The sequence below is a fragment of the Stenella coeruleoalba genome (genome assembly GCF_951394435.1).
Source record: "Stenella coeruleoalba genome assembly, chromosome: 16".
NCBI lineage: Eukaryota > Metazoa > Chordata > Mammalia > Artiodactyla > Delphinidae > Stenella > Stenella coeruleoalba.
In genome coordinates this window covers 41252242-41278322 of record NC_137162.1, presented here as the reverse complement: position 1 = coordinate 41278322, position 26081 = coordinate 41252242, and the positions used below count along the sequence as shown (strand labels likewise).

General features: G+C 35.6%; 1 protein-coding gene across 5 annotated transcripts in view; it reads left to right on the top strand.

Moving 5' to 3' along the window:
- The window catches only part of PCDH15 (protocadherin related 15), a 1372333-nt gene that overhangs the window by 924928 nt on the left and 421324 nt on the right, over nucleotides 1-26081 (top strand). For all 5 annotated transcript variants that reach the window (XM_079899577.1, XM_079899579.1, XM_079899582.1 and 2 more), the window contains one exon: nucleotides 20453-20572. In XM_079899577.1, the coding sequence (XP_079755703.1) occupies nucleotides 20453-20572 (120 nt within the window). The remainder of the gene's footprint in view (nucleotides 1-20452; nucleotides 20573-26081) is intronic.

Here is a 26081-nt window from a genome sequence, read left to right as displayed (position 1 = left end):
TTAAAACATAAGAACACTAATTATAAACCAGGAGATAACCAACAAATACAGTCTAATGTTTTTGTTGCCTAGAACATGAATGAAATAATGAATAATATACATATTAATCAAACAAAATAAAGAAAGGGAACAAACAAAACAGAACATAGAATAGGTAGGAAAAATATGAACACTTACTAAGAGTGTTCAAAATAAAAGTATTCATCTTGTACAAAAATTACATTAAAAGTAAAGGGGAAAATACTCAAATTGAAAAACAAAGTTTTCAGACTAGATTAAAAAATAATGTCAAGGATTGGTTCAAGATGGTGGAGTAGAAGGATGTGCTATCACTCCCTCTTTCGAGAATAACAAAGTCACAACTAATTGCTGAAAAATCATCGACAGGAAGACACTGGAACTCACCAAAAAAGATACCCCACATCCAAAGACAAAGGAGAAGCAAAAATGGGATGGTAAGAGGGGCGCAATCACAGTAAAATCAAATCCCATAACTGCTGGGTGGGTGACTCACAAACTGGAGAACACTTATACCACAGAAGTCCACCCACTGGAGTGAAGGTTCTGAGATCCACGTCAGGCTTCCCAACCTGGGGATCTGGCAACAGGAGGAGGAATTCCTAGAGAATCAGACTTTGAAGGCTAGCGGGATTTGATTGCAGGACATTGACAACACTGGGGGAAACAGAGACTCTACTATTTGAGGGCACACACAAAGTAGTGTGTGCAGTGGGACCCAGGGGAAGGAGCAGTGACCCCAAAGGAGACTGAACCAGACCTACCTGCTAGTGTTGGAGGGTCTCCTGCAGAGGCAGGGGGTGGCGGTGCCTCACCGTGAGGAAAAGGACACTGGCAGCAGAAGTTCTGGGAAGTACTCCTTGACATGAGCCCTCCCAGAGCCCGCCATTAGCCCCACCAAAGAGACCGGGTAGGCTCCAATGTTGGGTCACCTCAGGCCAAACAACCAACAGGGAGGGAACCCAGCCCCCCGCATCAGTAGACAAGTGGATTAAAGTTTTACTGAGCTCTGCCCACCAGAGAAACAGCCATCTCTGCCCACCACCAGTCCCTCCCATCAGGAAACCTGCACAAGCCTCTTAGATAGCCTCATCCACCAGAGGGCAGATAGCAGAAGCAAGAAGAATTACAATCCTGCAGCCTGTGGAACAAACACCACATTCACAGAAAGAGGGACAAGGTGAAAAGGCAGAGGGCTATGTACCAAATGAAGGAACAAGATAAAACCCCAGAAGAACAACTAAATGAAGTGGAGATAGGCAAGCTTCCAGAAAAAGAATTCAGAATAATGATAGTGAAGATGATCCAGGACCTCGGGAAAAGAATGGAGGCAAAGATCGAGAAGATGCAAGAAATGTTTAACAAAGATCTAGAAGAATTAAAGAACAAACAACAAAGATAGGGCTTCCCTGGTGGCGCAGTGGTTGAGAGTCCACCTGCAAATGCAGGGGACACAGGTTCATGCCCTGGCCCGGGATGATCCCACATGCCGCGGAGCGGCTGGGCCCGTGAGCCATGGCCGCTGAGCCTGCGCATCCGGAGCCTGTGCTCCGCAACGGGAGAGGCCACAACAGTGAGAGGCCCGCGTACCGCAAAAACAAAAACAAACAACAGAGATGAACAATACAATAATTGAAATGAAAAATACACTAGAAGGAATCAATAGCAGAATAACTGAGGCAGAATGGATAAGTGACCTGGAAGAAAGAATGGTGGAATTCACTGCTGCAGAACAAAATAAAGAAAAAAAATGAAAAGAAACAAAGATAGCGTAAGAGATATCTGGGATAACATTAAATGCCACAACATTCTCATTATAGGGGTCCCAGAAGGAAAAGAAGGAGAGAAAGGACCTGAGAAAATATTTGAAGAGATTATAGTTGAAAACTTCCCTAACATGGGACAGGAAATAGCCACCCAAGTCCAGGAAGCACAGAGAGTCCCATACAGGATTAACCCAAAGAGAAACACGCCGAGACACACAGTAATCAAATTGGCAAAAATTAAAGTCAGAGAAAAATTATTAAAAGCAGCAAGGGAAAAACGACAAATAACATACAAGGGAACTCCCATAAGGTTAACAGCTGATTTCTCAGCAGAAACTCTACAAGCCAGAAGGGAGTGGCATGATATATTTAAAGTGATGAAAGGGAAGAACCTACAACCAAGATTACTCTAACCAGCAAGGATCTCATTCAGATTTTTTGTTTTTTTGTTTCTTTTTAGCAGTACGCGGGCCTCTCACTGTTGTGGCGTCTCCCATTGTGGAGCACAGGCTCCGGATGCACAGGCTCAGCGGCCATAGCTCACGGGCCCAGCCATTCCGTGGCATGTGGGATCTTCCTGGACTGGGGTACGAAACCGTGTCCCCTGCATTGGCAGGCGGACTCTCAACCACTGCGCCACCAGGGAAGCCCCTCATTCAGATTTGATAAAGAAATTAAAAGCTTTACAGACAAGCAAAAGCTAAGAGAATTGAGCACCACCAAACCAGCTTTACAAGAAATGCTAAAGGAACTTCTCTAAATGTGAAACACAAGAGAAGAAAATGAGCTACAAAAACAAACCCAAAACAATTAAGAAAATGGTCATAGGAACATACATATCGATAATTACCTTAAACGTGAATGGATTAACTGCTCCAACCAAAAGACACAGGCTTGCTGAATTGATACAAAAACAAGACCCATATATATGCTGTCTACAAGAGACCTACTTCAGACCTAGGGACACATACAGACTGGAACTGAGGGGATGGAAAAAGATATTCCATGCCAATGGAAATCAAAAGAAAGCTGGAGTAGCAATGCTCATATCAGATAAAATAGAATTTAAAATAAAGTTACAAGAGACAAGGAAGGACACTACATAATGATCAAGGGATCAATCCAAGAAGAAGATATAACAATTATAAATATATATGCACCCAACATAGGAGCACCTCAATACATAAGGCACCTGCTAACAGCTATAAAAGAGAAAATCGACAGTAACACAATAATAGTGTGGGAATTTAACACCCCACTTTCACCAATGGACAGATCATCCAAAATGAAAATAAATAAGGAAACACAAGCTTTAAATGACACATTAAACAAGATGGACTTAATTGACATTTATAGGACAGTCCATCCCAAAACAACAGAATACACATTTTTCCCAAGTGCTCATGGAACATTTTCCAGGATAGATCATATCTTAGGTTACAAATCAAGCCTTGGTAATTTAAGAATATTGAAGGTGTATCAAGTATGTTTCTGACCACAACGCTATGAGGCTAGATATCAGTTACAGAAAAAAAAACTGTAAAAAATGCAAACATATGGAGGCTAAACAATACAGTACTAAATAACCAAGACATCACTGAAGAAATCAAAGAGGAAATCAAAAAATACCTAGAAACAAATGACAATGAAAACACAACAACCCAAAACCTATGGGTTGCAGCAAAAGCAGTTCTAAGAGGGAAGTTTATAGCAATACAGTCCTACCTCAAGAAACAAGAAAAATCTCAAATCAACAACCTAACCTTATACCTAAAGCAGTTAGAGAAAGAAGAACAAAAAACCCCCAAAGTTAGCAGAAGGAAGAAAAAGAAATAAAAGGAATCCTAATCGGAAAAGAAGTAAAACTGTCACTGTTTGCAGATGACATGATATTATACATAGAGAATACTAAAGATGCTGCCAGAAAACTACTAGAACTAATCAATGAATTTGGTAATGTAGCAGGATACAAAATAAATGCACAGAAATCTCTTGCATTCCTATACACTGATGATGAAAAATCTGAAAGAGAAATTGAGGATACACTCCCATTTACCATTGCAACAAAATGAATAAATTATCTAGGTATAAACCTACCTAAGAAGACAAAAGACCTGTATGCAGAAAACTATAAGACACTGACGAGAGAAATCAAGGACGACACAAACAGATGGAGAGATATACCATGTTCTTGGATTGGAAGAATCAACATTGTGAAAATGACCATACTACCCAAAGCAATCTACAGATTCACGGCAATCCCTATCAAACTACCGATAGCATTTTTCACAGAACTAGAACAAAAAAATTCACAATTTATATGGAAACACAAAAGACCCTGAATAACCAAAGCAATCCTGAGAAAGAAAAGCAGCTGGAGGAATCAGGCTCCCTGACTTCAGACTATACTACAAAAGGGAACCCTCTTGCACTGTTAGTGGGAATGTAAATCGATACAGCCGCTATGGAGAACAGTATGGAGGTTCCTTAAAAAACTAAAAATAGAACTACCATTTGACCCAGCAGTCCCACTACTGGGCATATACCCTGAGAAAACCATAATTCAAAGAGGGACATGGGGCTTCCCTGGTGGCGCAGTGGTTGAGAGTCCGTGCGCCTGCCGATGCAGGGGACATGGGTTAGTGCCCCAGTCTGGGAAGATCCACATGCCGCGGAGAGGCTGGGCCCGTGAGCCATGGCCGCTGAGCCTGCACGTCCGGAGCCTGTGCTCCGCAACAGGAGAGGCCAGAACAGTGAGAGCCCCCTGTACCACAAAAAAAAAAAAGAAAAAAAAGAGAGACATGGACCACAATGTTCATTGCAGCACTATTTACAATAGCCAAGACATGGAAGCAACCTAAGTGTCCAATGACAGATGAATGGATAAAAAAGATGAGGTACATATATACAATGGAATATTCCTCAGCTATAAAAAGAAATGAAATTGAATTATTTGTAAAATTCAAATAATTGTAAAATTATTTGTAAAATTATTTGTAGTGAAATGGATGGACCTAGAGTCTGTCATACAGAGTGAAGTAAGTCAGAAAGAGAAAAACAAATACCGTATGCTAACACGTATATATGCAATCTAAAAAAAAAATGGTTCTGATGAACCTAGGGGCAGGACAGGAATAAAGATGCAGACATAGAGAATGGACTTGAGGACTCGGGGAAGGAGAAGAGTAAGCTGGGACGAAGTGGGAGAGTAGCATTGACATATATACACTAGCAAATGTAAAATAGATAGCTAGTGGGAAACATCCGCATAGCACAGGGAGATCAGCTCGGTGCTTTGTGGCCACTGGAGCAGTGGGATAGGGTGGGTGGGAGGGAGCTGCAAGAGGGAGTGGATATGGTGATTATATGTGTACGTATAGCTGATTCACTTTGTTTTACAGCAGAAACTAACACAACATTGTAAAGCAATTATACTCCAATAAAGATGTTAAAAGAAAAGAAAAGAAAGGTAAACAAGTAGATACCCTGTGACTCAGCAGGTCTGCTCTAGTGGTACATATGTCCACCAGAAAGCATGTATAAGGAGATTTGTTGATGATATTTCCATAATAATCAAAAACTGGAGACAACTCAAGTGTCCAACTATGATAGAGCTGGCTTACCATTTTTTAAATTGCATTTATCTTTAAAAAAATTAAAATTTCTGTGTGTTTCAGAGAAACATGTTTCCTCATGTAAAAACTGGGAATGAAAATATTAGAAACCTACCTTATAGAGTTTAATGAATACATGTAATAAATCTTAGAATAGGAAAGAAAAATAAGTCCACAGATTTTAGTGTATAGCACCTCACCTGTATATTTTATAACTAATTTTAAAAATCTGAAATTAGTTGATCACTTATTTAAACCTGATATTACATATGGATATATATACATATATATGTATGTGTGTATATATGTGTGTGTGTGTGTGTATATATATATATTTGTTTATTTTATATCTACCCTGTTAGAATTGAATCACTATTAGAGCTAGCACTTTGTTTTGTTATTTGAGTAGAACAGTACCTGACACATTGTAGGAGTTGTATTAATAGACTTCTCAATGAAGCAGAAATGGAACAATCATGCAACAGGAAAGTATTATTTAACATATATGTTCACTTTGATTTTTCCTGAGATAAGAATGATTTAGAAAGTAAGAGTTTGTTTTGAGTTAAATTTGAGAAGCTTATACATGGGAAGTATTTTAGAAAGGAGTAAAATCTTTCCAGGTGATTGTGATAAATTATATAGGGTGACACAACAGTGATGACAAAAAAAGAAACCCAGTTTTTCTTTTTCTTTTAACCTGGTAAATATGAGCTATTTGAATTATAGTACTGTTTACGTAGCTCTAGGGGGACGTTACGTATTTATGTGAATTAGAGCCCTTTTTTCATAACTTTAGGGGCAAATTATGTACTTATTTGGATATGACTATACGCTGCTTAAGAATCTTTACCATACTTTTCGTGTCCCAGAAAAAGTAGTCATATTTATTAAGTAACATTAAAATGACTCCCCTTAGTCGAAATGTTTTTTTATCTCAACAAGATTTTTCTACATGCACAGTTTTATGAAGCTCAGATGCAAGGGGTACCAAAATAATCACAGTCAATTTAATAAATTGTGTTCGATCAAGTTCTCTAAGTTCTTAATAATAGGAAACTTAAAAGGATGCTTCATAAATCTAAATTTAAAATGCCATTTACAATTTAGTAAGGTAAAGGTTAACAGTTGAAACAACGTTAGGTTTCAGGAACAGTCGTTTCATAACTGTTGATGTTACAAGTATATCACAGATTATGTCCTGGTTAACATCTTAAAAGTCTGTAAACTTTAGGGTTTTTCTTGCGGTACACGGGCCTCTAACTGTTGTGGCCTCTCCCGTTGTGGAGTACAGGCTTCGGACGCTCAGGCTCAGCGGCCATGGCTCACGGGCCCAGCCGCTCCGTGGCATGTGGGATCTTCCCGGACTGGGGCACGAACCCTTGTCCCCTGCATTGGCAGGCAGATGCTCAACCACTGCGCCACCAGGGAAGCCCTGTAAACTTTAGATTTTGAATAATTTTAGTATTTATTTTTCTTCTTTGATTTTTTCACATGGTCATTAGGAACTAACGACACCAGATTAATTTTAAATTTGTTATCTAAAATTAGTTCACAGATTTCTGCATAGATCTTTTGCCAATTTAGTAGCATCATATCTCCTGATGTTGAATGGAATCAGGACAGATTACAACAGTATTGACTGATTAATTCTAACAGTTATCATTTATGAATGCTAAATCTTATTTAAAACTTACTTGTACCTACACACAGACTCAAATTATTTGTGTGTATTGTTTTCATTTTACACAATAAGATGAAAAAGTACTGAGACAGAAAAGCATTTATTAATTTGCCCAAGATCTCATGGCTACTAAGTGGCAGATCTAAGTGAGAAACTGAGGCAGTCTCACTCCAAAACCGAGTGCTTGATCACCATATTGTACAAGTGCATCAGGCAAGAGAATGATGGAGCTCAGATACATAAAGGAAGAGTAAGGAGTAAATAACACCATTAATCTGAAGAGTATTATTACTAATTTGAAAAGATTTACACTTGCTTCTTTGGTCTAAATTATCATCTCGATTCACAATTTAGTAAATGATCATGTGCTAGGTAGAGTTTTAAGAGAAAGGAACACAGCGTTTGGAATATATATATTACTTTTTATTGAATGATTTTAAGTTCATGAAGAATTATAAAAAGTAACCCAATGACGAGTATATCAAGATGAACATCTTGCCCAACTACATGTAGATTAGTGGGCATACCCTAGAGGGTATTTCATGGTAGCTGGTATCATATGCTGGTTTAATTAGAATTTTTATTTTACTTCAGATATTGTTATATCTCTTTCTCCTGATGCGGCATGATCATGTCTTTCAACAATACCTGTTAATAAAGTTAATATGCTAGTTAATTTTTTTAAAAAAGGGGCTCTGAAATGTTTTGATTTTTTTCCCTAGGGTTTAAGTGAATGATTAAAAACATTTTAATGATCAGACCCATCAGCAGGAACCCAAAGCTGAACTTCAGCCAAATTAAACCATAGGAAAAGATGAGAACCTCTCTCTTGCTCTATTTTGTTCTCTCTTTTGTTCTTTCTCTCCTTCTCTCCCTCCCTCTCTCTCTCTTTCTGTCTCCCTTATTTTTTGGCTAACAGTTGCCTCAAGTGTATGTTATGTATTTATAAGAACTAAACGTAATATAAATAAAATTTTATTATCCTTAAAAATATTTTTATAGTAAATGATACGTTTAAGTCTTAGACTTTATTATAATGAAAATGATTATGGAAATGGTCTGTTTATGTTCACATTTTCTACCATTTATGTAAACATCAGAAATAATTAGACCTAAATAACATTTTAATAGAAGTTATAGAGTTCCAAATTCCCCAATTCTTAATATCTTTCATTAGTATGCTACATATTTTAACAACTACTGAACCAACAGTGAAACATTGCTGTTAACTCAAATCCATATTTTATTTAGATTTCCTTAGTTTTACTAGTCTTTTTTCTTGTCCCAGGACCCCATCTATGATACCATAGTACTATCAGTCATCGTGTCTCTTTAGTCTTCTCTGGACTGTATCTGTTTTCACTTTCTTTGTTTTTGATGACAGTTTTGAAGAGTACTGGTCAAATAATCTTTCTTTCTAATAGATAAATGAACAGATAGAGATGTGTGTGTATACACATACATGCATATACACGTATATATAAATGTCATACAGTATATTGCTTATTTGTATGTGACAGTACAGTCAAATATATATCATATATAGATATATAACTATTTTTTAAAGTAAATTTATTTATGGCTGCATTGGGTCTTCATTGCTGCATGCAGGCTTTCTCTAGTTGTGGCGAGTGGGGGCTACTCTTTGCTGCAGTGGGCGTGCTTCTGATTGCGGTGGCTTCTTTTGTTGTGGAGCACAGGCTCTAGGCACATGGGCTTCAGTAGTTGTGGCTCGCAGGCTCTAGAGCACAGGCTCAGTAGTTGTGGCGCACGGGCTTATTTGCTCCACAGCATGTGGGATCGAACCAGTGTCCCCTGCATTAGCAGGAGAATTCTTAACCACTGCGCCACCAGGGAAGTCCCAACTATTTTTCTATACCAATGAAGAGTAAGTTGCACATATGAAACCCCTTAAATTCTTAACATTTCATTGTGTATTTCCTAAAAACACAGATACTCATCTATATAACTGCAATATAACCATCAAAATCAGGAAATTACATTAATGCAATATTAGTATGTAATCTACAGATGCCAAATTTTGCTGATTTTTTTTCCAATAAAGTCCTTTATAGGTCAGAGATTCAACCTAAGGTCACACATTGCATTTAGTTGCCATGTCTTTCTAGTCTCAATCTTAGTTCCTTAATAGTTCCTTGACTTTAATGACCTTAATAATTTCCAGGAGTGGGACAGTTTATAGAATATTTCTCAATTTAGAATTACCTGGTATTTCCTCATGATTATAGATTTTGTTCAGAAATACCACAAAAGTGATAGCATGTTCTTCATAGTATGTAATAAAAGAGACTCACAATATCAGTGTGTCCCATTTCTGGTAATGATAGCTTTTATCATGTTGGAAAGACAGTGTTTGCCAGGTTTTTCTACTATATTTATTCATTTTTGTGTACTTAATAAGTAATTAAAACTATTTTGTGGAAAACGACTTTAAGGCTTTGTAAATATCCTGTTCCTCATCAAACCTTCACCTAACATTTTTATTAGTGATTTATGAAACATTGATTTGTTGAAAACCATTGATGAAAATGCAAATTACTGTGGTTGGATATATTTTCTTCCTTCTTCTCTTTGCCCCTTGAGCATTTACTGAGTGCTTTTTCAGACATTATGCCATACACTAGCAGTGAAGTTTTGATTACTAATGAAGAGGTTAGGATGCTGAAATGGTGAATTTGGGGATTCATGAAATAATTTACTTGCTGAGAACCAACCGGTTTTCAATAGCAGTAATTATTTAATCCACGTTTTCTGAAACACAGGCACAAGCTAAATTGGATTTATTTGTCTTTCTGTAAAATATATCAAAAGTATTTTTCCTTAGGGCCAAACATAAATTATCTTTGATGTAATACATCATCCAAATTGTATCATTTCAGATTACTATATATCTTGGTTCTGTTATGTGCCAAATTATATTTACTTCCTCTTTCATTTTCTTTTCTTGTCAAAAGTTTCTTAATAGCAAATTGCAAAAATTTTGAAATAATATATTTCATAGTGCTTGAGAATTAACACTTTGAAGCCAGATAATCTGTGTTGCAGTCCTTATCTACCAAATATTAGAAGTATGACATCAGGCAGAAGCTCTCAGCCTTGGATTCCTTAACTGTAAAATAAATATAATAACAAAAAATAATGTTAAAATGTTGTATTGAGGATTATAAGAGATAATGCTTTTAAAGTACTTAGTATAGGTTCTGGCCATCTTACAAGTCAACTCTGCCTTGGAAATATGCTTTTTAGAAATAGTTATATTTCTATAACTTTTTTTTAAAACCAAGGGGGTCTTCAAAATGAAATGCAAAAATAAATTTGTAAACAGGCAGTAATTAGTGGAACACTATTGAGAACTTCAGCTTTTTCTCACAATGGTGAAATGTCTCTGAATCTATTCAATTTGAGCTTTCACTTTCCTGATCACATTTTTAGTTCTGTGCTATTCTTTCACATTTCATTGTGACTATATCATCTGTCTCCATTTAATATATGTATTTTTGTTTTGTTTTGTTTTGAGGTACGCAGGCCTCTCACTGTTGTGGCCTCTCCTGTTGCGGAGCACATGCTCCGCGGCATGTGGGATCTTCCCAGACCAGGGCACGAACTTGTGTCACCTGCATCGGCTGGTGGACTCTCAACCACTGCACCACCAGGGAAGCCCTAATATATGTATTTTTGAACATCTGTTCTTCTCAGAGCCATTCTGGTAGATCTAAATGCACAGATGGTCTCCATGATGAAGCATAACAGAGAGATTCCATATATAGTTAGGAATATTTTCTTAACATTTTATATCTGTTTTCTTTATAATTTCTAGATATAATAAGGTGATTTTTTTTAACAAGGAAAGGTTTATTTTATTTTAATGTATAAATAGTTTCAAACTTACAGAAACATTATAAGAATAATACAAGCTTTTTCTCCAAACCATTTGAGAGTGTTACTGAAAAGAGTCCTTCTTACCCCCAAATACTTTAGTGTGTATTTCCAACACATAAGGATATTCTCCCACATAACAGTACAGCCATCAGAAATCAGGAAATGAACACTGATACATTACTACTTCTGATCCATAGTTACCATTCCAGCTCCATCAGTTACCCATATAATGTCGACTGTATTAGTAGTTTATAATCTTTTCTTTTTTGGTTTATAACATTATATATTTCATGTGTACAATGTTATATTTTGACTTCTGTATACACTACAGTGTGCTCACCACCTAAAGTTTAGTTACCATCCATCACCATACTATTGACCCCCTTTACCAATTTTGCCCTTTCTCTATCCCCTTTTTCCTTTGGTAATCATGACTCTCTTCTCTGTATCTATGTGTTTGTTCTTGTTTGGTTTGTTCATTTAAAATTTTTTTTTAATATTTCATAATAAGGTGATTTTTTATATAAGTAAAACAAATCATTTTTTTAAGAAATATGGTCCATGGTATTGGAAACTTGATAAATATCTTTAACTATTCAAGGAATAAAAATCATGGACCTTTAGAGCCCTTCCCATTCACAGAGTTTCTTTAAATAGAGAGTACTAGTATTTAATCTACAGCACACAAAAGCTTCTGAAGAACGAAAGACTAAGCCCTTGTTCCTTTTACTTGTCTCTATTTTCCTCCTCCAAGGAATTAGGCACATTCTGGGAGGCAGGAGACGGGTAACAGAGGAAAAAGGAGGATATTAAGGGGAGAGAAAAAGCACATAAAAATACATTTTCTACTTTAAGCATGTAAATGGGAATCAATCTTTCACCCGTTTTAAAATATTCATGTATTCAACTGTTTGACAACTTTCAACTTAATGAGTTCTTTCATATATATATTCTCTCTGTATGTATATATCAATACATATGCACACATATATATTCAATTTAAGCTTAATTCAATTTAAGTGTAATTACTCTTCAGGTTTTAGTAAAGATGACTAGAGCTACTTATCACTCTCTCTAATAATAATCCTTACTCTTATCTTAAAGATACTTATCTACATGAATATTTTTAAAATTAAAAAAACAAATTTTTTAATATAGTTGTTTTACAATGTTGTGTTAGTTTCTACTGTACAGCGAAGTGGAGTTCCCTGTGCTATACAGCAGGCTCTTACAAGTTATCTATTTTTTACATATTAGTGTATATATGTCAATCCCAATCTCCCAGTTCATCGCACCCCCCACCCGCTGCTTTCCCCCTTGGTGTCCATACATTTGTTCTCTACATTTGTGTCTCTATTTCTGCCGTGTAAACCAGTTCATCTGTACCATTTTTCTAGATTCCACATATATGCATTAATATACGATATTTGTTTTTCTCTTTCTGACTTACTTCACTCTGTATGACAGTCTCTAGGTCCATCCACATTTCTACAAATAACCCAATTTTGTTCCTTTTTATGGCTGAGTAATATTCCATTGTATATATGTGCCACATCTTCCTTATCCATTCGTCTGTCAATGGGCATTTAGGTTGCTTCCATGACCTAGCTATTGTAAATGGTGCTGCAGTGAACATTGGGGTGCATGTGTCTTTTTGAATTATGGTTTTCTCTGGGTATATGCTCAGTAGTGGGATTGCTGGGTTATATGGTATTTTTACTTTTAGTTTTTTAAGGAACCTCCATACTGTTCTCCATAGTGGCTGTATCAGTTTACCTTCCCACCCACAGTACAGGAGGGTTCCCTTTTCTCCACACCCTCTCCACCATTTGTTGTGTGTAGATTTTCTGATGATGCCCATTCTAACTGGTGTGAGGTGATACCTCATTCTAGTTTTGATTTGCATTTCTCTAATAATTAGTGATGTTGAGCAGCTTTCCATGTGCCTCTTGGCCATCTGTACGTCTTCCATGGAGAAATGTTTATTTAGGTCTTCTGCCCAGTTTTTTTTTTTTAACATCTTTATTAGAGTATAATTGCTTTACAATGGTGTGTCAGTTTCTGCTTTATAACAAAGTGAATCAGTTATACATGTACATATAGCCCCATATCTCTTCCCTCTTGCATCTCCCTCCCTCCCACCCTCCCTATCCCACCCCTCTAGGTGGTCACAAAGCACCGAGCTGATCGCCCTGTGCTATGCGTTCTGCCCAGTTTTTGTTTGGGTTGTTTGTTTTTTCGATATTGAGCTGCATGAGCTGTTTATATATCTTGGAGATTAATCTTTTGTCTGTTGATTCATTTGCAAATATTTTCTCCCATTCTCAGGGTTATCTTTTTGTCTTGTTTATGGTTTCCTTTCCTGTGCAAAAGCTTTTAAGTTTCACTAGGTTCTATTTGTTTATTTTTGTTTTTATTTCCATTACTCTAGGAGGTGGGTCAAAAAAGATCTTGCTGTGATTTATGTCAAAGAGTGTTCTTCCTATGTTTTCCTCTAAGAGTTTTATAGTGTCTGGTCTTACATTTGTCTTTAACCCATTTTGAGTTTATTTCTGAGTATGGTGTTAGGGAGTGTTCTAATTTCATTCTTTTACATGTAGCTGTACAGTTTTCCCAGCACCACTTATTGAAGAGGCTGTCTTTTCTCCATTGTATATCCTTGCCTCCTTTGTCATAGATTAGTTGACCATAGGTGCATGGGTTTATCTCTGGGCTTTCTATCCTGTTCCATTGATCTATATTTCTGTTTTTGTGCCAGTACCATATTGTCTTGATTATCTACATGAATTTATTTTTAAAAATTTATTCAGAGGAAATGATTTTCAATATTAATTATCTAGCTTTCATGAATAAAACAGAGTCAAGATTTTATATACAGGTGCAAAAACTATATTATGTTAAAGGGAAAATGAAGAACATATGTAATTCCTTTATTATATTTTTCTTTTTGATTTCAATAAATCACTGCAAGATAATACCCACTGAATGTGAATTCAAGAATGTGTACTATTTGGTACTGATTCTATAAGTTTTAAGATAAACTTCAAATAGACATTTGATTTGGTTGAATGTTTGAATAAAACAAATGTTATATTAATGAGTTAATATAAAACCAACATAATGGTCATAGAAACAGTGATTTGGCCCATAATAAACTCTCAATCAATAATCACAGATTCAGAGATAATGTAATGTTGCAATTGTGAGAAAAAGCTGAAGTTCTCAGTAATATGCACCTGTTTACAAAATCATCACTCCATTTCATTTGTTGGACCCCATTGGTTTTTAAATATATTACTGTTTCTAAAGCATATTTGTAAGGCAGGGATGACATGCAAGAGAGATTCATAAAATTACTTTTTCAGAGAAGGAGGTTAAAGGCTGAATTATAGCCAAAGCATGAGTGACTTCTAATTTGGAAAGGTGTTTATGGAAGATGATCTTTAGATCATGCAGTATAATTGAGAAGAGCCTGAAAATAAGTGCAGGGGCAGAAGAAGACAGTAACTGATCATTTTAAAATAGGTGTATTTTCCAGGACAACATAAGTTAGAGTTCAGGAATTTACAATATCTTGTATAGATGACTATGGAATCACTGTAGATAATCTTCAAAGGATCATGGAGTATGATCAAAGTGCCAAAAGATATTATGGCCCCTGTTGCAGTTAAATCAGCAATTGTTCCATAAAGTGCTACACAGTAGCCATATAGACCTTGATGAGTTAGAAGATGGGAAATGAATCTTTACCTGTGAAAAATCAAATACTCAATTTTATTTGTTCACTGTTGAGAAACTGGATCAGGAGTGTATTAGTCAACAGAACTGAGAGATACATAGGTGATAGATAGATTAGATAGATAGATAGGCTGATTGATTTAGGGATATAGCAAGGGAGATTGATTATAAGGAATTGGCTCACACGATTATGGAGGCTGAGTGGTTCTAAGATTAGCAGTTGTCAAGCTGAAGACCCAGCTGGTATAGTTCTAGTCCAAGGCCAAAGTCTGAGAAACAGGAGAATTGATTGTCTAGATTCCAATCTGAGTCCAAGTCTGAAGGCAAGAGAAGGCAGATGTCCTAACTTGAAGACAGTCAGGGACAGAGAATGAATTCTTCCTTACTAGCTTTTTGTCCTATTCAGGTCTTCAGTGGATTAGATGAGGCCCACCCATGTTTGGGAGGGCAATCTGCTTTACTCAGTCTACCAATTCAAATGTTAATATCATCCAGAAATACCCTCACAGACATACCTAGAATAATATTTAACAAAATATCTGGGCAACTCATGGCCCAGTCAAGTTGAGGCATAAAATTAACAATTACAAGGAGGATGGATTCATGCTACAAAAATATAGGAGAAAATCATTTGTGTTTGTTCTTAAGAGAATAATTGGTGCAAAATAGCTGTCTAGTACACAGTAAGTCAGATTACAATATTTGTAACTGAAAAATAAACATGTATTAGTCCAATATAGACTTATACATAATCTTGCTCCACTAAAGACAATGTTTCTGTTTTGATAATGTCTATGAGTAGATATAGAGCACCCACTACCATTGTTGGTGTTCTGTCATTAAATGATTATTATATGTAAATCATTATATAGTGAATTCTAGTTCAGCTTATTTAATGTCCATGACCCTTCAGAAGTTCTATCCTTTTTAGAGGGGAGGGGAAAACCAAACACTTGGATTCTTGATGAAGTATGTAAGAAAGTAACATCACACCAATTGCATTTTAAATTATTCCTTTGGGGTGCCTTTTTCTTGAGATGGTTTTCAAAACTGGATAATAGCATCATTTGTATCAATTATTTCCTAGTTCAAGTGGTGTTATTTTAGTTGTGTTTATTGTAAAAAATATTTTTTTCTTCTGGACTCTTGTACATTTTCTCTTTAATCATTAAAGCCATTGAAGTCTATCGGAAGGCATTGGTTTAAAATATGTATAAAAAAACTATTTTAGATATTCAGAAATTATATATTTTAGCATTTTATTTCTACCAAAATGTCAGTTTTCATGTAAATATATTACATGAGACTCCAAGAAATATATAATAGATATAAATGTCAGGAGATTATTGTTACCTATCAATACAAGGCTATTGATGCCAGTGGCATTACCCTATCACTAGATATGTACATTTAACACCATATTATGATTTATGGAGTGCTTTCCAAGATTCATCCTTCTCAATATTTTCTTCAAAATGAACAACATACCATTTCTTTGCTGAATATAAAGGTGCCCTAGAGTGACATCAACATTATGGTAGTGTAAGATGTCCCTTCTTTATGTCCCCGCTTTGAACAAATAAAAATTAGCATCTATCTATGAACAAAAGTACCTCTGCTGTAGTTGTGGGATCCAACACTATATGCAGAGAGACCTGGAAGTAGTTCTGCCCACCTGTGCATTGGGTAATAGGCAGAGAGACCTTGGTTTGGAATTTGAACTAGCAGAAGCCATTGAACTGGCTGAGCAGTGAAATGGCCCCAACTCCTCTGGGTCATGGTCTGGGGAAACCTGGGTAGTATTGACTTGGGCAGACACCTGTGGATGAAAGAGACTTTGTAAAAGTCCATTCCTCTCGAGGAGAGATTCCAGCCCTCTGTTGGAGCAACGTATGCGGTGTATTCATTCAAGGTTGAAGAAAACCCCAGATGTAAGCGGGACCAAGAAAAATATCTGCAACATAATTACAAAAGATTTGAGGAGATATCTGCTACATCAAATTCGAAAGCAGCTAATGCAAATCTCCAAGAAACACAAAGAATCAAAGAAACATGTCATCGCCAAAAGATAACAATTATCCTACAGTAATCGAACTCCAAAACATGGAACTTGGTGATTTACCTGATAAAGAATTCAAAATAACTGTCTTGAGAAAACTAAATGAGCTACAAGAAAGCACAGAAAGGCAATTCAGTGAAATTAGGAAAACAAGACATGAACAAAATGAGAAATTTAACAAACAGATAGAAATCATAAAAAAAAGAACCAAACAAATTCTGGAGCGGAATAATTCAGACAATAAAATGAAAAGTGCAATATAGAGCATCTACAGTAGAATAGACCAAACATATTAAATAAAGTGTTTTTAAACAGAAACAACCATAAAACAAGGTTATGTATTGATTTGTTGATGAAAATGTTGTAACCAGAGGCTTGCAGGAACTTAATCCTGTATTCCCCTCAGCAATGTAATAACCTTGAATTCCCCCTAGGAGCATTGGTTCAGTATTTGTTAATTCAGTGTTCATGGTGTCTTTATAGTACAGAACTACCATGGATGATGAGAATCAACTATATTTATATGAAACTGTGAATACAATACTTCTGTGGGGAAATATTGCAAGTAAGATTAGTCAGGAAAATTTTCTCTTTTCTTAGGTTGGCTCAAGCAGCTGTGGCTCACAGGATAATCAATTAACTGAGAACTGCTCACCTTTTACATTCAGATTTCTCTTATGCATCTTCTTGAAATATTGAATTTTCTGGCTTTATTTTCTTTAACTTATGTGTACATTTATGCATTTTTCTTTATTGTCCCAGTAGTTGTATAAAATCATTTGTGGAAAAAGACATGAACTAAATAAGTAAGTGAAACCCTCAGGCAGGTGCCCAAGCTGATAATCATCCCATGAATAGAATGCTCTTCAGAAAACCAAATTTATATTTCTGAGACTCTTTGAAATGTTAAAGGGCACAGAACATGACCATCTGTATGGCAGATGTGCCCTGAAAATTGTAAATAATAATGTATAGCGCAACACAGGTAGAACAAACAACCTGACTGTCCTGTGAAGATTTTCAACCTCCACATAATATTTAGAAATTCAGAAAGCACTAGAGTGCCATGTCTCTGTAATAAGAATAAGTAACAGTGATATGTGTGAATTTATATATGTGATATGTGTATGTGTACATAGATATGTACATATTTTTGTTGTGTACATAGATATGTATATATTTCTGTTGGGTATATATATAAAGAAAATGAGTGAAATAAGTTGCTGAAATCTATTTGTTAAACCCATTTTGAATGCTCTCTCTTTTGCTTGTTTGCATCTGGTATAGGCCATTTCATTTTACTCTTGCCCCATTTTACTCTTGCACCCATTTTACTCTTGCCAGACCTTCCATATTAAAACAAAATGTCTTAACCCTCTTTTTTCTTAGCTATTTCTCTTATGTTAGCTTCAAAGATTCCAAACGCTAGCCTATATATGAACAGGTCCACCATTCGCGTGGTAGATAATGAATAAATGTGTGTAGCTCAATTATGGGTCCATTTTAACGTTGCATTTTACATGTGTATGTCTGTGTGTAGATGTTTACTTATTCCAGTAGTGAAAACGAACAATTTGTGCTAAGATGGTTGGCCTAAATGTACAACATTTGTACATATGGAAGGGAGCAAAACTCACTATAAAATGCTGAACTAATAACTTGATATACTACTTGAGTCCTTTGCTGTCAACAACTAAATACCACATTTTTAAAGTAGGGGCAGAAGTCTATTTTCAAAAATTTCAGATACCTATTGTTCAAGTTTTTTGGTTTGTTTCCTTTTGTCTTTTGCTTGGTTTTAATTTTTTAATTCAACTCTGTGGCACAGTTATTTACTTTGGCAACAAAGATCTTTAAATACTCTAAGTTTGTTTTATTAGATATCTGGAAACAACTTGTTGCCATTCAGTTTTAAATTTTCATAATTTAAAAACCAAGGCACAACTACATAGGAGTGGGTGAATTTTTATAAGAGAGAATGATGTCTTTGGGGACAGGGATTACATTAAAAAATATTAAAATGTTGGCTTGGAAGCCTTTTTGTTAACTAACATTTCCAAAGGTGTGCCCGTGTTCATATATGTGCTATTAAAACTATCTCCTCTCACTTTATCCTCAGTTCTCTTTGAGCTGCAGAAAGTCAAAGTTTGCCTTTAAAAGCTGCCTGCCAGGAGAGCTGACTTTATAAATACGCTACTTTGTACTCACGGTTCCCCAAAGCATGGGCTCCCCAAAGCACAGTTTTAAAATCACTTCTTTAATCATAATTGTATTATTTTTCTAAATCAGAGGTTGCAAACTCCTGTGTTTGCTGTGCCAAAGGATGTATGGGGGGGCATTAAATTCATAGTTTAATTTTCTAAAATCTGTTGCTGACTTTAGAACCAAGAGATTTCTTATAAAATTAGAACATTAGAAGATGTAGTAACATTGGCTCCATATTTCATTATGGCAAGAATTTGCTGAGGCTGAGTAGCAGCTACCATTTTAGAGGGGGAAGTGTTCCCCAGTTGCCACCATTCCCATGAGACTTGCTTCACTCTTTTACATTGCCTGATATCCCTGCAGATATCTGCGCCTGTAGCCCCTGAAAATAGAAGTAAATGAGATAACTCCTTCTTTTTCTCTCTGAAACTATTTCTCCATTAAGGAATCCCATTTAAAACCTAACAAAACATATCTCAGAATAAAATTTAAAAGCCTGTGTTCTTTAGAGGCATAAAGCTTATGTTTATTGACTAAATTCATTTATTCATTGTGACAGTGTGATGATTAGAGAAGTAAAGTGTGAAATATAAGAGTAACGAAAAGGGTGCCATGTTCTGATGTGGGGTAGGGAAATTCTGTCAGGAATGGTTTAGAAGAAGGCAATACTTACTTAAGTTGAAATGTAACTAATGAGAAGGATCCCAGCTAAAGCTTGAAGACAGGACTGTGGATGTAGGAATACAAAGACCTACAAGTAAGAGAAAACAACAGTGATTCTCTGTTGGAGATCAATAAGAAATAAAGCTAGATGCTCGGGCCAAATGTGAAATCATGGTCTTATATGCCATTTTATGTTTTGTTTCAATCCAAAATGAAAAGATATTACCATTTCTTCAATTCTGTCACACAGTGGCTTTCTACTTAACCGATACTACAAGCGCTAAAGAAAATCCCAGCTTTCTCTCTCCTCTGACAGACAGGGAATCCATTGTCTCCAACTCTCTCCCTTAAATTTGCCACTTGCATGTAATTACCGACTGGATTTCATTGATCTCTCTGAAATGGTTTTTGATTTTAAAATAAAGTAACTAATTCCTTCTTACAGTTTAAATCCTAGTTTGTAGATAAATTAATGCATCAAGGTTTTTTTAAGGAGGAACAGCAGATGCATTTCTCCATAGGAGCTAAGATGCTAATGATCATAAATTGGTCCAAATGCGCTTCACACTGAATCAGGGCCTTCTATTTCTTTATCCAAAGCAAGGACCATGGCGTTGGAAATTTCAGACTTTATAGGAACTCATGTGTTTGCAAGTGTTCTTTTGAAATACTTCAGATCTCTGGTTGTGGGCAACTGCCTGCTTTCTTCCTTTGTGTAACAAATGTCTGGTTTTTGTGCCAGAACACTTCTGGTGTGCTGTTGATCAAATGAGAATTGACAGTTTTTCTTTTGTTTTTTTTTCAGCTCACTCCAGTTGGCACCACAGTATTTACAGGATTTTCAGGAGACAATGGAGCTACAGACATAGATGATGGTCCAAATGGACAGATAGAATATGTTATTCAATATAATCCAGATGATCCGGTATGTAAATATCTACTTGCAATGTGAGTTCACTATAAGGAATAAAATTAATATTTACTTCAGCTGATATTTATTATATTTCTCTATTGCTCAGCTCATGGAACCACATTAGTAATTATACTGTTATTAATAACTATCTCAAAATTACATTTTAAAAAATATTTGTGCTATACTTATAAAAGCTAGTTTTTGGTGAGTTTTGTAGGTAAAAGTTTAAAATGTATTCATAGGTATAATATGTCATTTTAATTAAATTTCCATTATGTTAGTGGACTCCTAAGCATTCTAAGTAAATCATTGGATATGATATTACCAATGTGATGCGTATGCTTTATGGAACTTGCAAATTAATACCACCACTGCCCCTTCTCCACCAATGAAACCTGAAGTAGAGAAGAGGACAAAGCCTCTAGCAATAGGTTTTTCAATTTTTGTTTTTTTTGCGTTAGACAGTGGGGCTTCTGCATTGTGCCTTAGGCTGTGAAATTATTTTTCGCAATGATATAGTATATGTAACACAAATAAAATAAGAATTGTTTTCTTGAAGCTAGAGCTGGAAGTCCTGCCTGCCATCTTTCCCTTCCTCTTTTCCCAGAGGCAGCTTCTCAGAACACCAAGGGCTCCCCAAAGCATAGTTTTAAAATCACTTAAGTGACTTTTTAAATTAATGCTTCTCCTTTAGGTTTAATATTAGGAACATAAAAGTGGTGAAGTTAACATTGTATCTTTGTTTTTAAATTATATATTTCTTATATAAGCTTTAAACAATTTTAAAAAACCTGTTGAAATTGTAGAGACTAAGAGCTCTCAATAAGATCTACCTCACAAATTGATTGTGAGAACTAAGTGAATTGTGAATGCATTTCCTCATCTTATTCTCACAAATCAATTAGTTAGTAGTAGTATCTCTATCACATAGAAGCGAACACAGGTTCATAGGTGACGTGACTTGCCTGGTAACACACACCCACCTCTAAGCTGGAGAGTCAGGACTCGATTTCAGAGTAATATGTGCTCCACTCTTCCTCTGTTGTGCTCTAAGAAAATAATTGCAGCACTTGAGTTAAAATTTTCAAAAAAAATTTAAAAACAAAACAAAAGGCCCATGGGTATAGCAGAGTCAAGGGAATATTTGGGGGGATTTTGTTTTTGTTTTTCCCCTAAAATGTATGCCTCCACATGTTTATAGACAGAGGTAATGAAACCAAGAGATGGGGAGATGATGAGAATGTGACAGAAAAGGACAATAAGTATGAGGGGTTACACAGAAGTCGAATGGAAAAGATCAAAGAAACAGCAGAAGGGAAAAGGGCAAGAGAAACATTTTTTTTTAAGTAGAAATAGGCAGCTGACTATACAGAATATTTCTAAACCATTTATTTTCTTTACTATTTAGATTTTTAAAATAATTAATTGTATGTGTATGTCATGTCTCTAGCTTATATTTTATGAAGGTCATTTCCTAATCTTTACTCCTCAAGCTGTAAAAATGAAACTCCAAGAAAGTATAGAATGACCAGGCCATGTATTTTAGGGAAATATTTATTACATTGCAAACCTACCCAAGGATTAGATATAGTGCGAGACAGAAATGTATTCCTTGGAATGTATCTTTTAGAAGTTTTGTGAGGCTGAAATTCCTTGTTAGCTATGCAGTAATTCCTTCTGAATGCTTCCCCTTTTCAGAGATTTCTGGGCTTGGCATGAAATATAATATGTACTTTTTATTACCTACAGATTGAATAAACCAATCATTCACATGCAGTTTCCAAATTGCAAAAGAAGAAAAAACAATGTACTTTAGCAAGCTAGCGCTACTATGGAATAACGAAAGAAATTCTCTGGGCATGGTTCTAATTCAGTGAGGCAAAAGAATAAGACATCATGACGGCACTTAAGTTAGGGTATATTGGAAGAGAAAGCATTAACCAAGTCACATCCTTACAGAGAGAATCCATCTTTAATCATCATAGAGAGTTAATGCAAACCTCAGTGCCAGTTTCTTCTCTTATAAAATCTCTGAGAAAGAGCTATCTGATGACTTTTATATTCTTAAATTGTTAAATCTCTAGAAATTCTGCTTATAATTAATAGCATCATAATATTATCCTGCTTATTTCTTAGAGTTAAAACAAACTTGTATGTATTACAAATATATGTAACCTGAAAATGTGGCCCCCTCTGGCTTTTGCAACCACAGTTAAAAATTTCTTTAAAATTAGTCTCACACTGTATGGTAAATAGTAAAAGGTGTAGATTGGTCTGTTCTACTTAAAAATCTCAGGGTATTTTTTTTTCCCTAGGTTATTTTTTGTTTTGTTTGTTTTCCGTCTGATGCTACATTATTCATTAGCAGAAATCACAAATTAGTGACCTGGAGTTTCATTCAACTCACAAAATTTTGTTTGGCCACAAATTATTTTAAATAATTTCTGAGCCAAAATCTAAAAATCATGAAATTTCACATCCAAATTTAGTTTTCTCTTCTCTCTTGAGAAATAGATGTATGACAACCCTGGTCCTGATTTCCAATAAGACAGCATCAGCTACGGTTGAATTAATGTTTTCCCATTAAGCAAACTTCTGTCACTCAGACAATATATGTATATCCATTTTTACCCTCATCACTTCACTCATTTACATCATCCAAGTCATCCTTGTAGAAATTTATGAATGTATCCCGTTGCGGAGCACAGGCTCTGGACATGCAGGCTCAGCAGCCATGGCTCACAGGCCTAGCCGCTCCGCGGCATGTGGGATCTTCCTGGACTGGGGCATGAACCCGTGTCCCCTGCATCAGCAGGCGGACTCTCAACCACTGCGCCACCAGGGAAGCCCCAAAGTATGTTTTAATTAATTCTTCCCATCACTTTAAACACTGGCCTCTAGTGTTTCTGATAAGGGAAGACAATGGAAATTTGAATTATGTTTCTAGTATGTAATGTGCCATTTTTCTTTGACTGTTTTCAAGATTTTTATTTTAATTTTGAGTGCTTGGTAACTTGACCATGGGAGCATGCCAATGTATAGTTTTCTTTGTAATTGTCTTTTTTTAGGGGTTTTGCTGAACTTTAATCTCTAAATTTGTCTTTCACCAGTGAAAGAAATTATCAGGCACTATTGTTTAATATTTTCATGCCATTTCCCTGACTCCTCCCTCTGAGACTCCAATTACAGGCATATTAGGCATTTAAATACTGTTCCACAGGTACAGGCTCTGTTCATATATTTTCAACATATTTTAATTACTTGGTTGCAAGCTGGGTGTTTACTATTGATCTATATTCAAAGTTACAGTGTTCTCTGCCATCTCCATTCTATTCTTAAAACTATCCAATGTATCCAATTGTCTTTTTTTATTTATTATTTTTTAAATTTCAGATAGTATAATCTTCAGGTCTAAATTTTCCATATTTTTATAGTTTTTATAGTTTGTAATTTTGGTGAGTTTCCCATCTTTTCATTTATAGTGAGCATATTGTTTTTAATATGAGGATACCCTCATAGTAATGTGTTCCTAAATATCAGAGAAGTAAAAATATAATATCACTTAAAATTATTGACTCATCAAATGTAGTAGTTACCAATTACCAGTACTATATGTCACCACCAATCCTTTAGACAAGGCTTGGTAATTAGCATAATGTATTAGTTATCTACTGTTGGATGACAAACTTAGTGGTTTAAAACAACACACTTTCATTTTGTTTAGTTTCTGTGGCTTAACCTAAGCTGAACTGCTTAGGTTCTCATGTGGTTACAATCTACATGTTGCCCAGATTAGTTCTCATTGGAGGTTTGAGTAGGGAAGAATCCCCTACCAAGTAAACTCAGACTGCTGTTAGAATTAGTTCCGTTATTGTTGTAGGACAGAGGGCCTTGGCCTCTTGCTATATGTTGGCTGGAGGCTGCTCTCAACTCTTAGAAACCACCCTTAGTTCCTTGACTGCTTACTTCCTTAAACCTGCAAGGAGAGTATCTAGAGCTAGTCTGCAGGATGGAGTCTTATATGACATAAGGCAATCACAAGAGTGACAGTTTATCACCTGTGCCATATCCTATTGGTTAGAAGCAAGTCAGAGGTCCTTCCCACGCTCAAGGGGAGGGGATTACACAAAGGTATGAGTTGCTTGTCAGCAAGTGGGGATAGAGAGGCCTCCCTTAAGAATCTGTCATACCTACTATAATGTTCAGTATTATTATCATCATTTTGAATGTCGTATAAACTGATCTACTTTGGAAAAGCACTTTTGAGTCTTTTTGTTTAAGTTTGTGGAAAAAAAATAGAGGAAATGAAGGTTCTATTCTGGTATTAATAGAGGATAAATTGAAAATAATCATTTGCATTATTAGGATCCTTTTTACCACACCTGTATTTCCTTTATGATGTAGATGAACAATTATACTAGGAGATGTGGAATAAATAAGAATCAGACATTTTTACTATCCAAAATAAAATTTAAAAAATTAAATTGTCAAATGTTGTAAACTCTTCACTGAAACAAAGCACTTTTATTTAACCTATTAACAAAATCAGAAGAATTTAAATTGCACTTTTTTTTTGCCATTGTTTTTATTGAATTTTATCTAGAATAAAGAAAGAAGAAGTTTGGGGATGAAGAACTGCTTAACTGATTAACCAAATTTAAAGCGAAAGCATTTGTGTTATTTTCCAAAACTTTCTGTCTCTTTCTCTTTTTGGAGACATGCCAGAAGTGAACTTTTTTGGGTTGGAGAAAATTACTTGCTCTGGCTAATGAGATATGGGCGCAAAGAATCAAATACAAGTCACCGTTTCCCCACCCACTGCTGCAGTGATTGGAGAAAAACATGTTGAGGTGAAACATGCATTAGCCCGAGTCCCTGAGTGAAAACATAAACAGAGCCCACTTGCTGACATGTGTTAGTGTAGATATGTAGAATGGGTACAAAATAAAAAATTCTAATTTTAAAAAATTCTATTAATTTGGGGGTTTTATTCTTGCATCATAACCTATCCTTTCTCGTCTGATATTTTCAGATGAAAATAATTTAGTAAATACCTCATTATTGGTGTCCGCTAGAGAGCAAACTAAGAGGATTTGTACTATGCTCATCACAGTTACTGTAAAATACTATTTTTTTGTGCCTTCATGGTAATAAAAATTAAGGCCATCTACAATACACTGAACTAATTATATTTTAAAACATGAAAAGAAAAGAAAAGAAAGGAAAAAGAAAGATTCAGGAAAAATGAGGAGAATAATTTGTCATGTATTGTGTGGAATTTTTCATTTTGGGGAGTTTATCTTATTTGGAAAAAGGAAATTATTAATATAATAGGTATCATTTGGATATTTTATTTGTTTAATTTATTTAACACCTTTATTAGAGTATAAATGCTTTACAATGGTGTGTTAGTTTCTGCTTTATAACAAAGTGAATCAGTTATACATATACATATATCCCCATATCTCTTCCCTCTTGTGTCTCCCTCCCTCCCTTCCCATCCCACCCCTCTAGGTGGTCA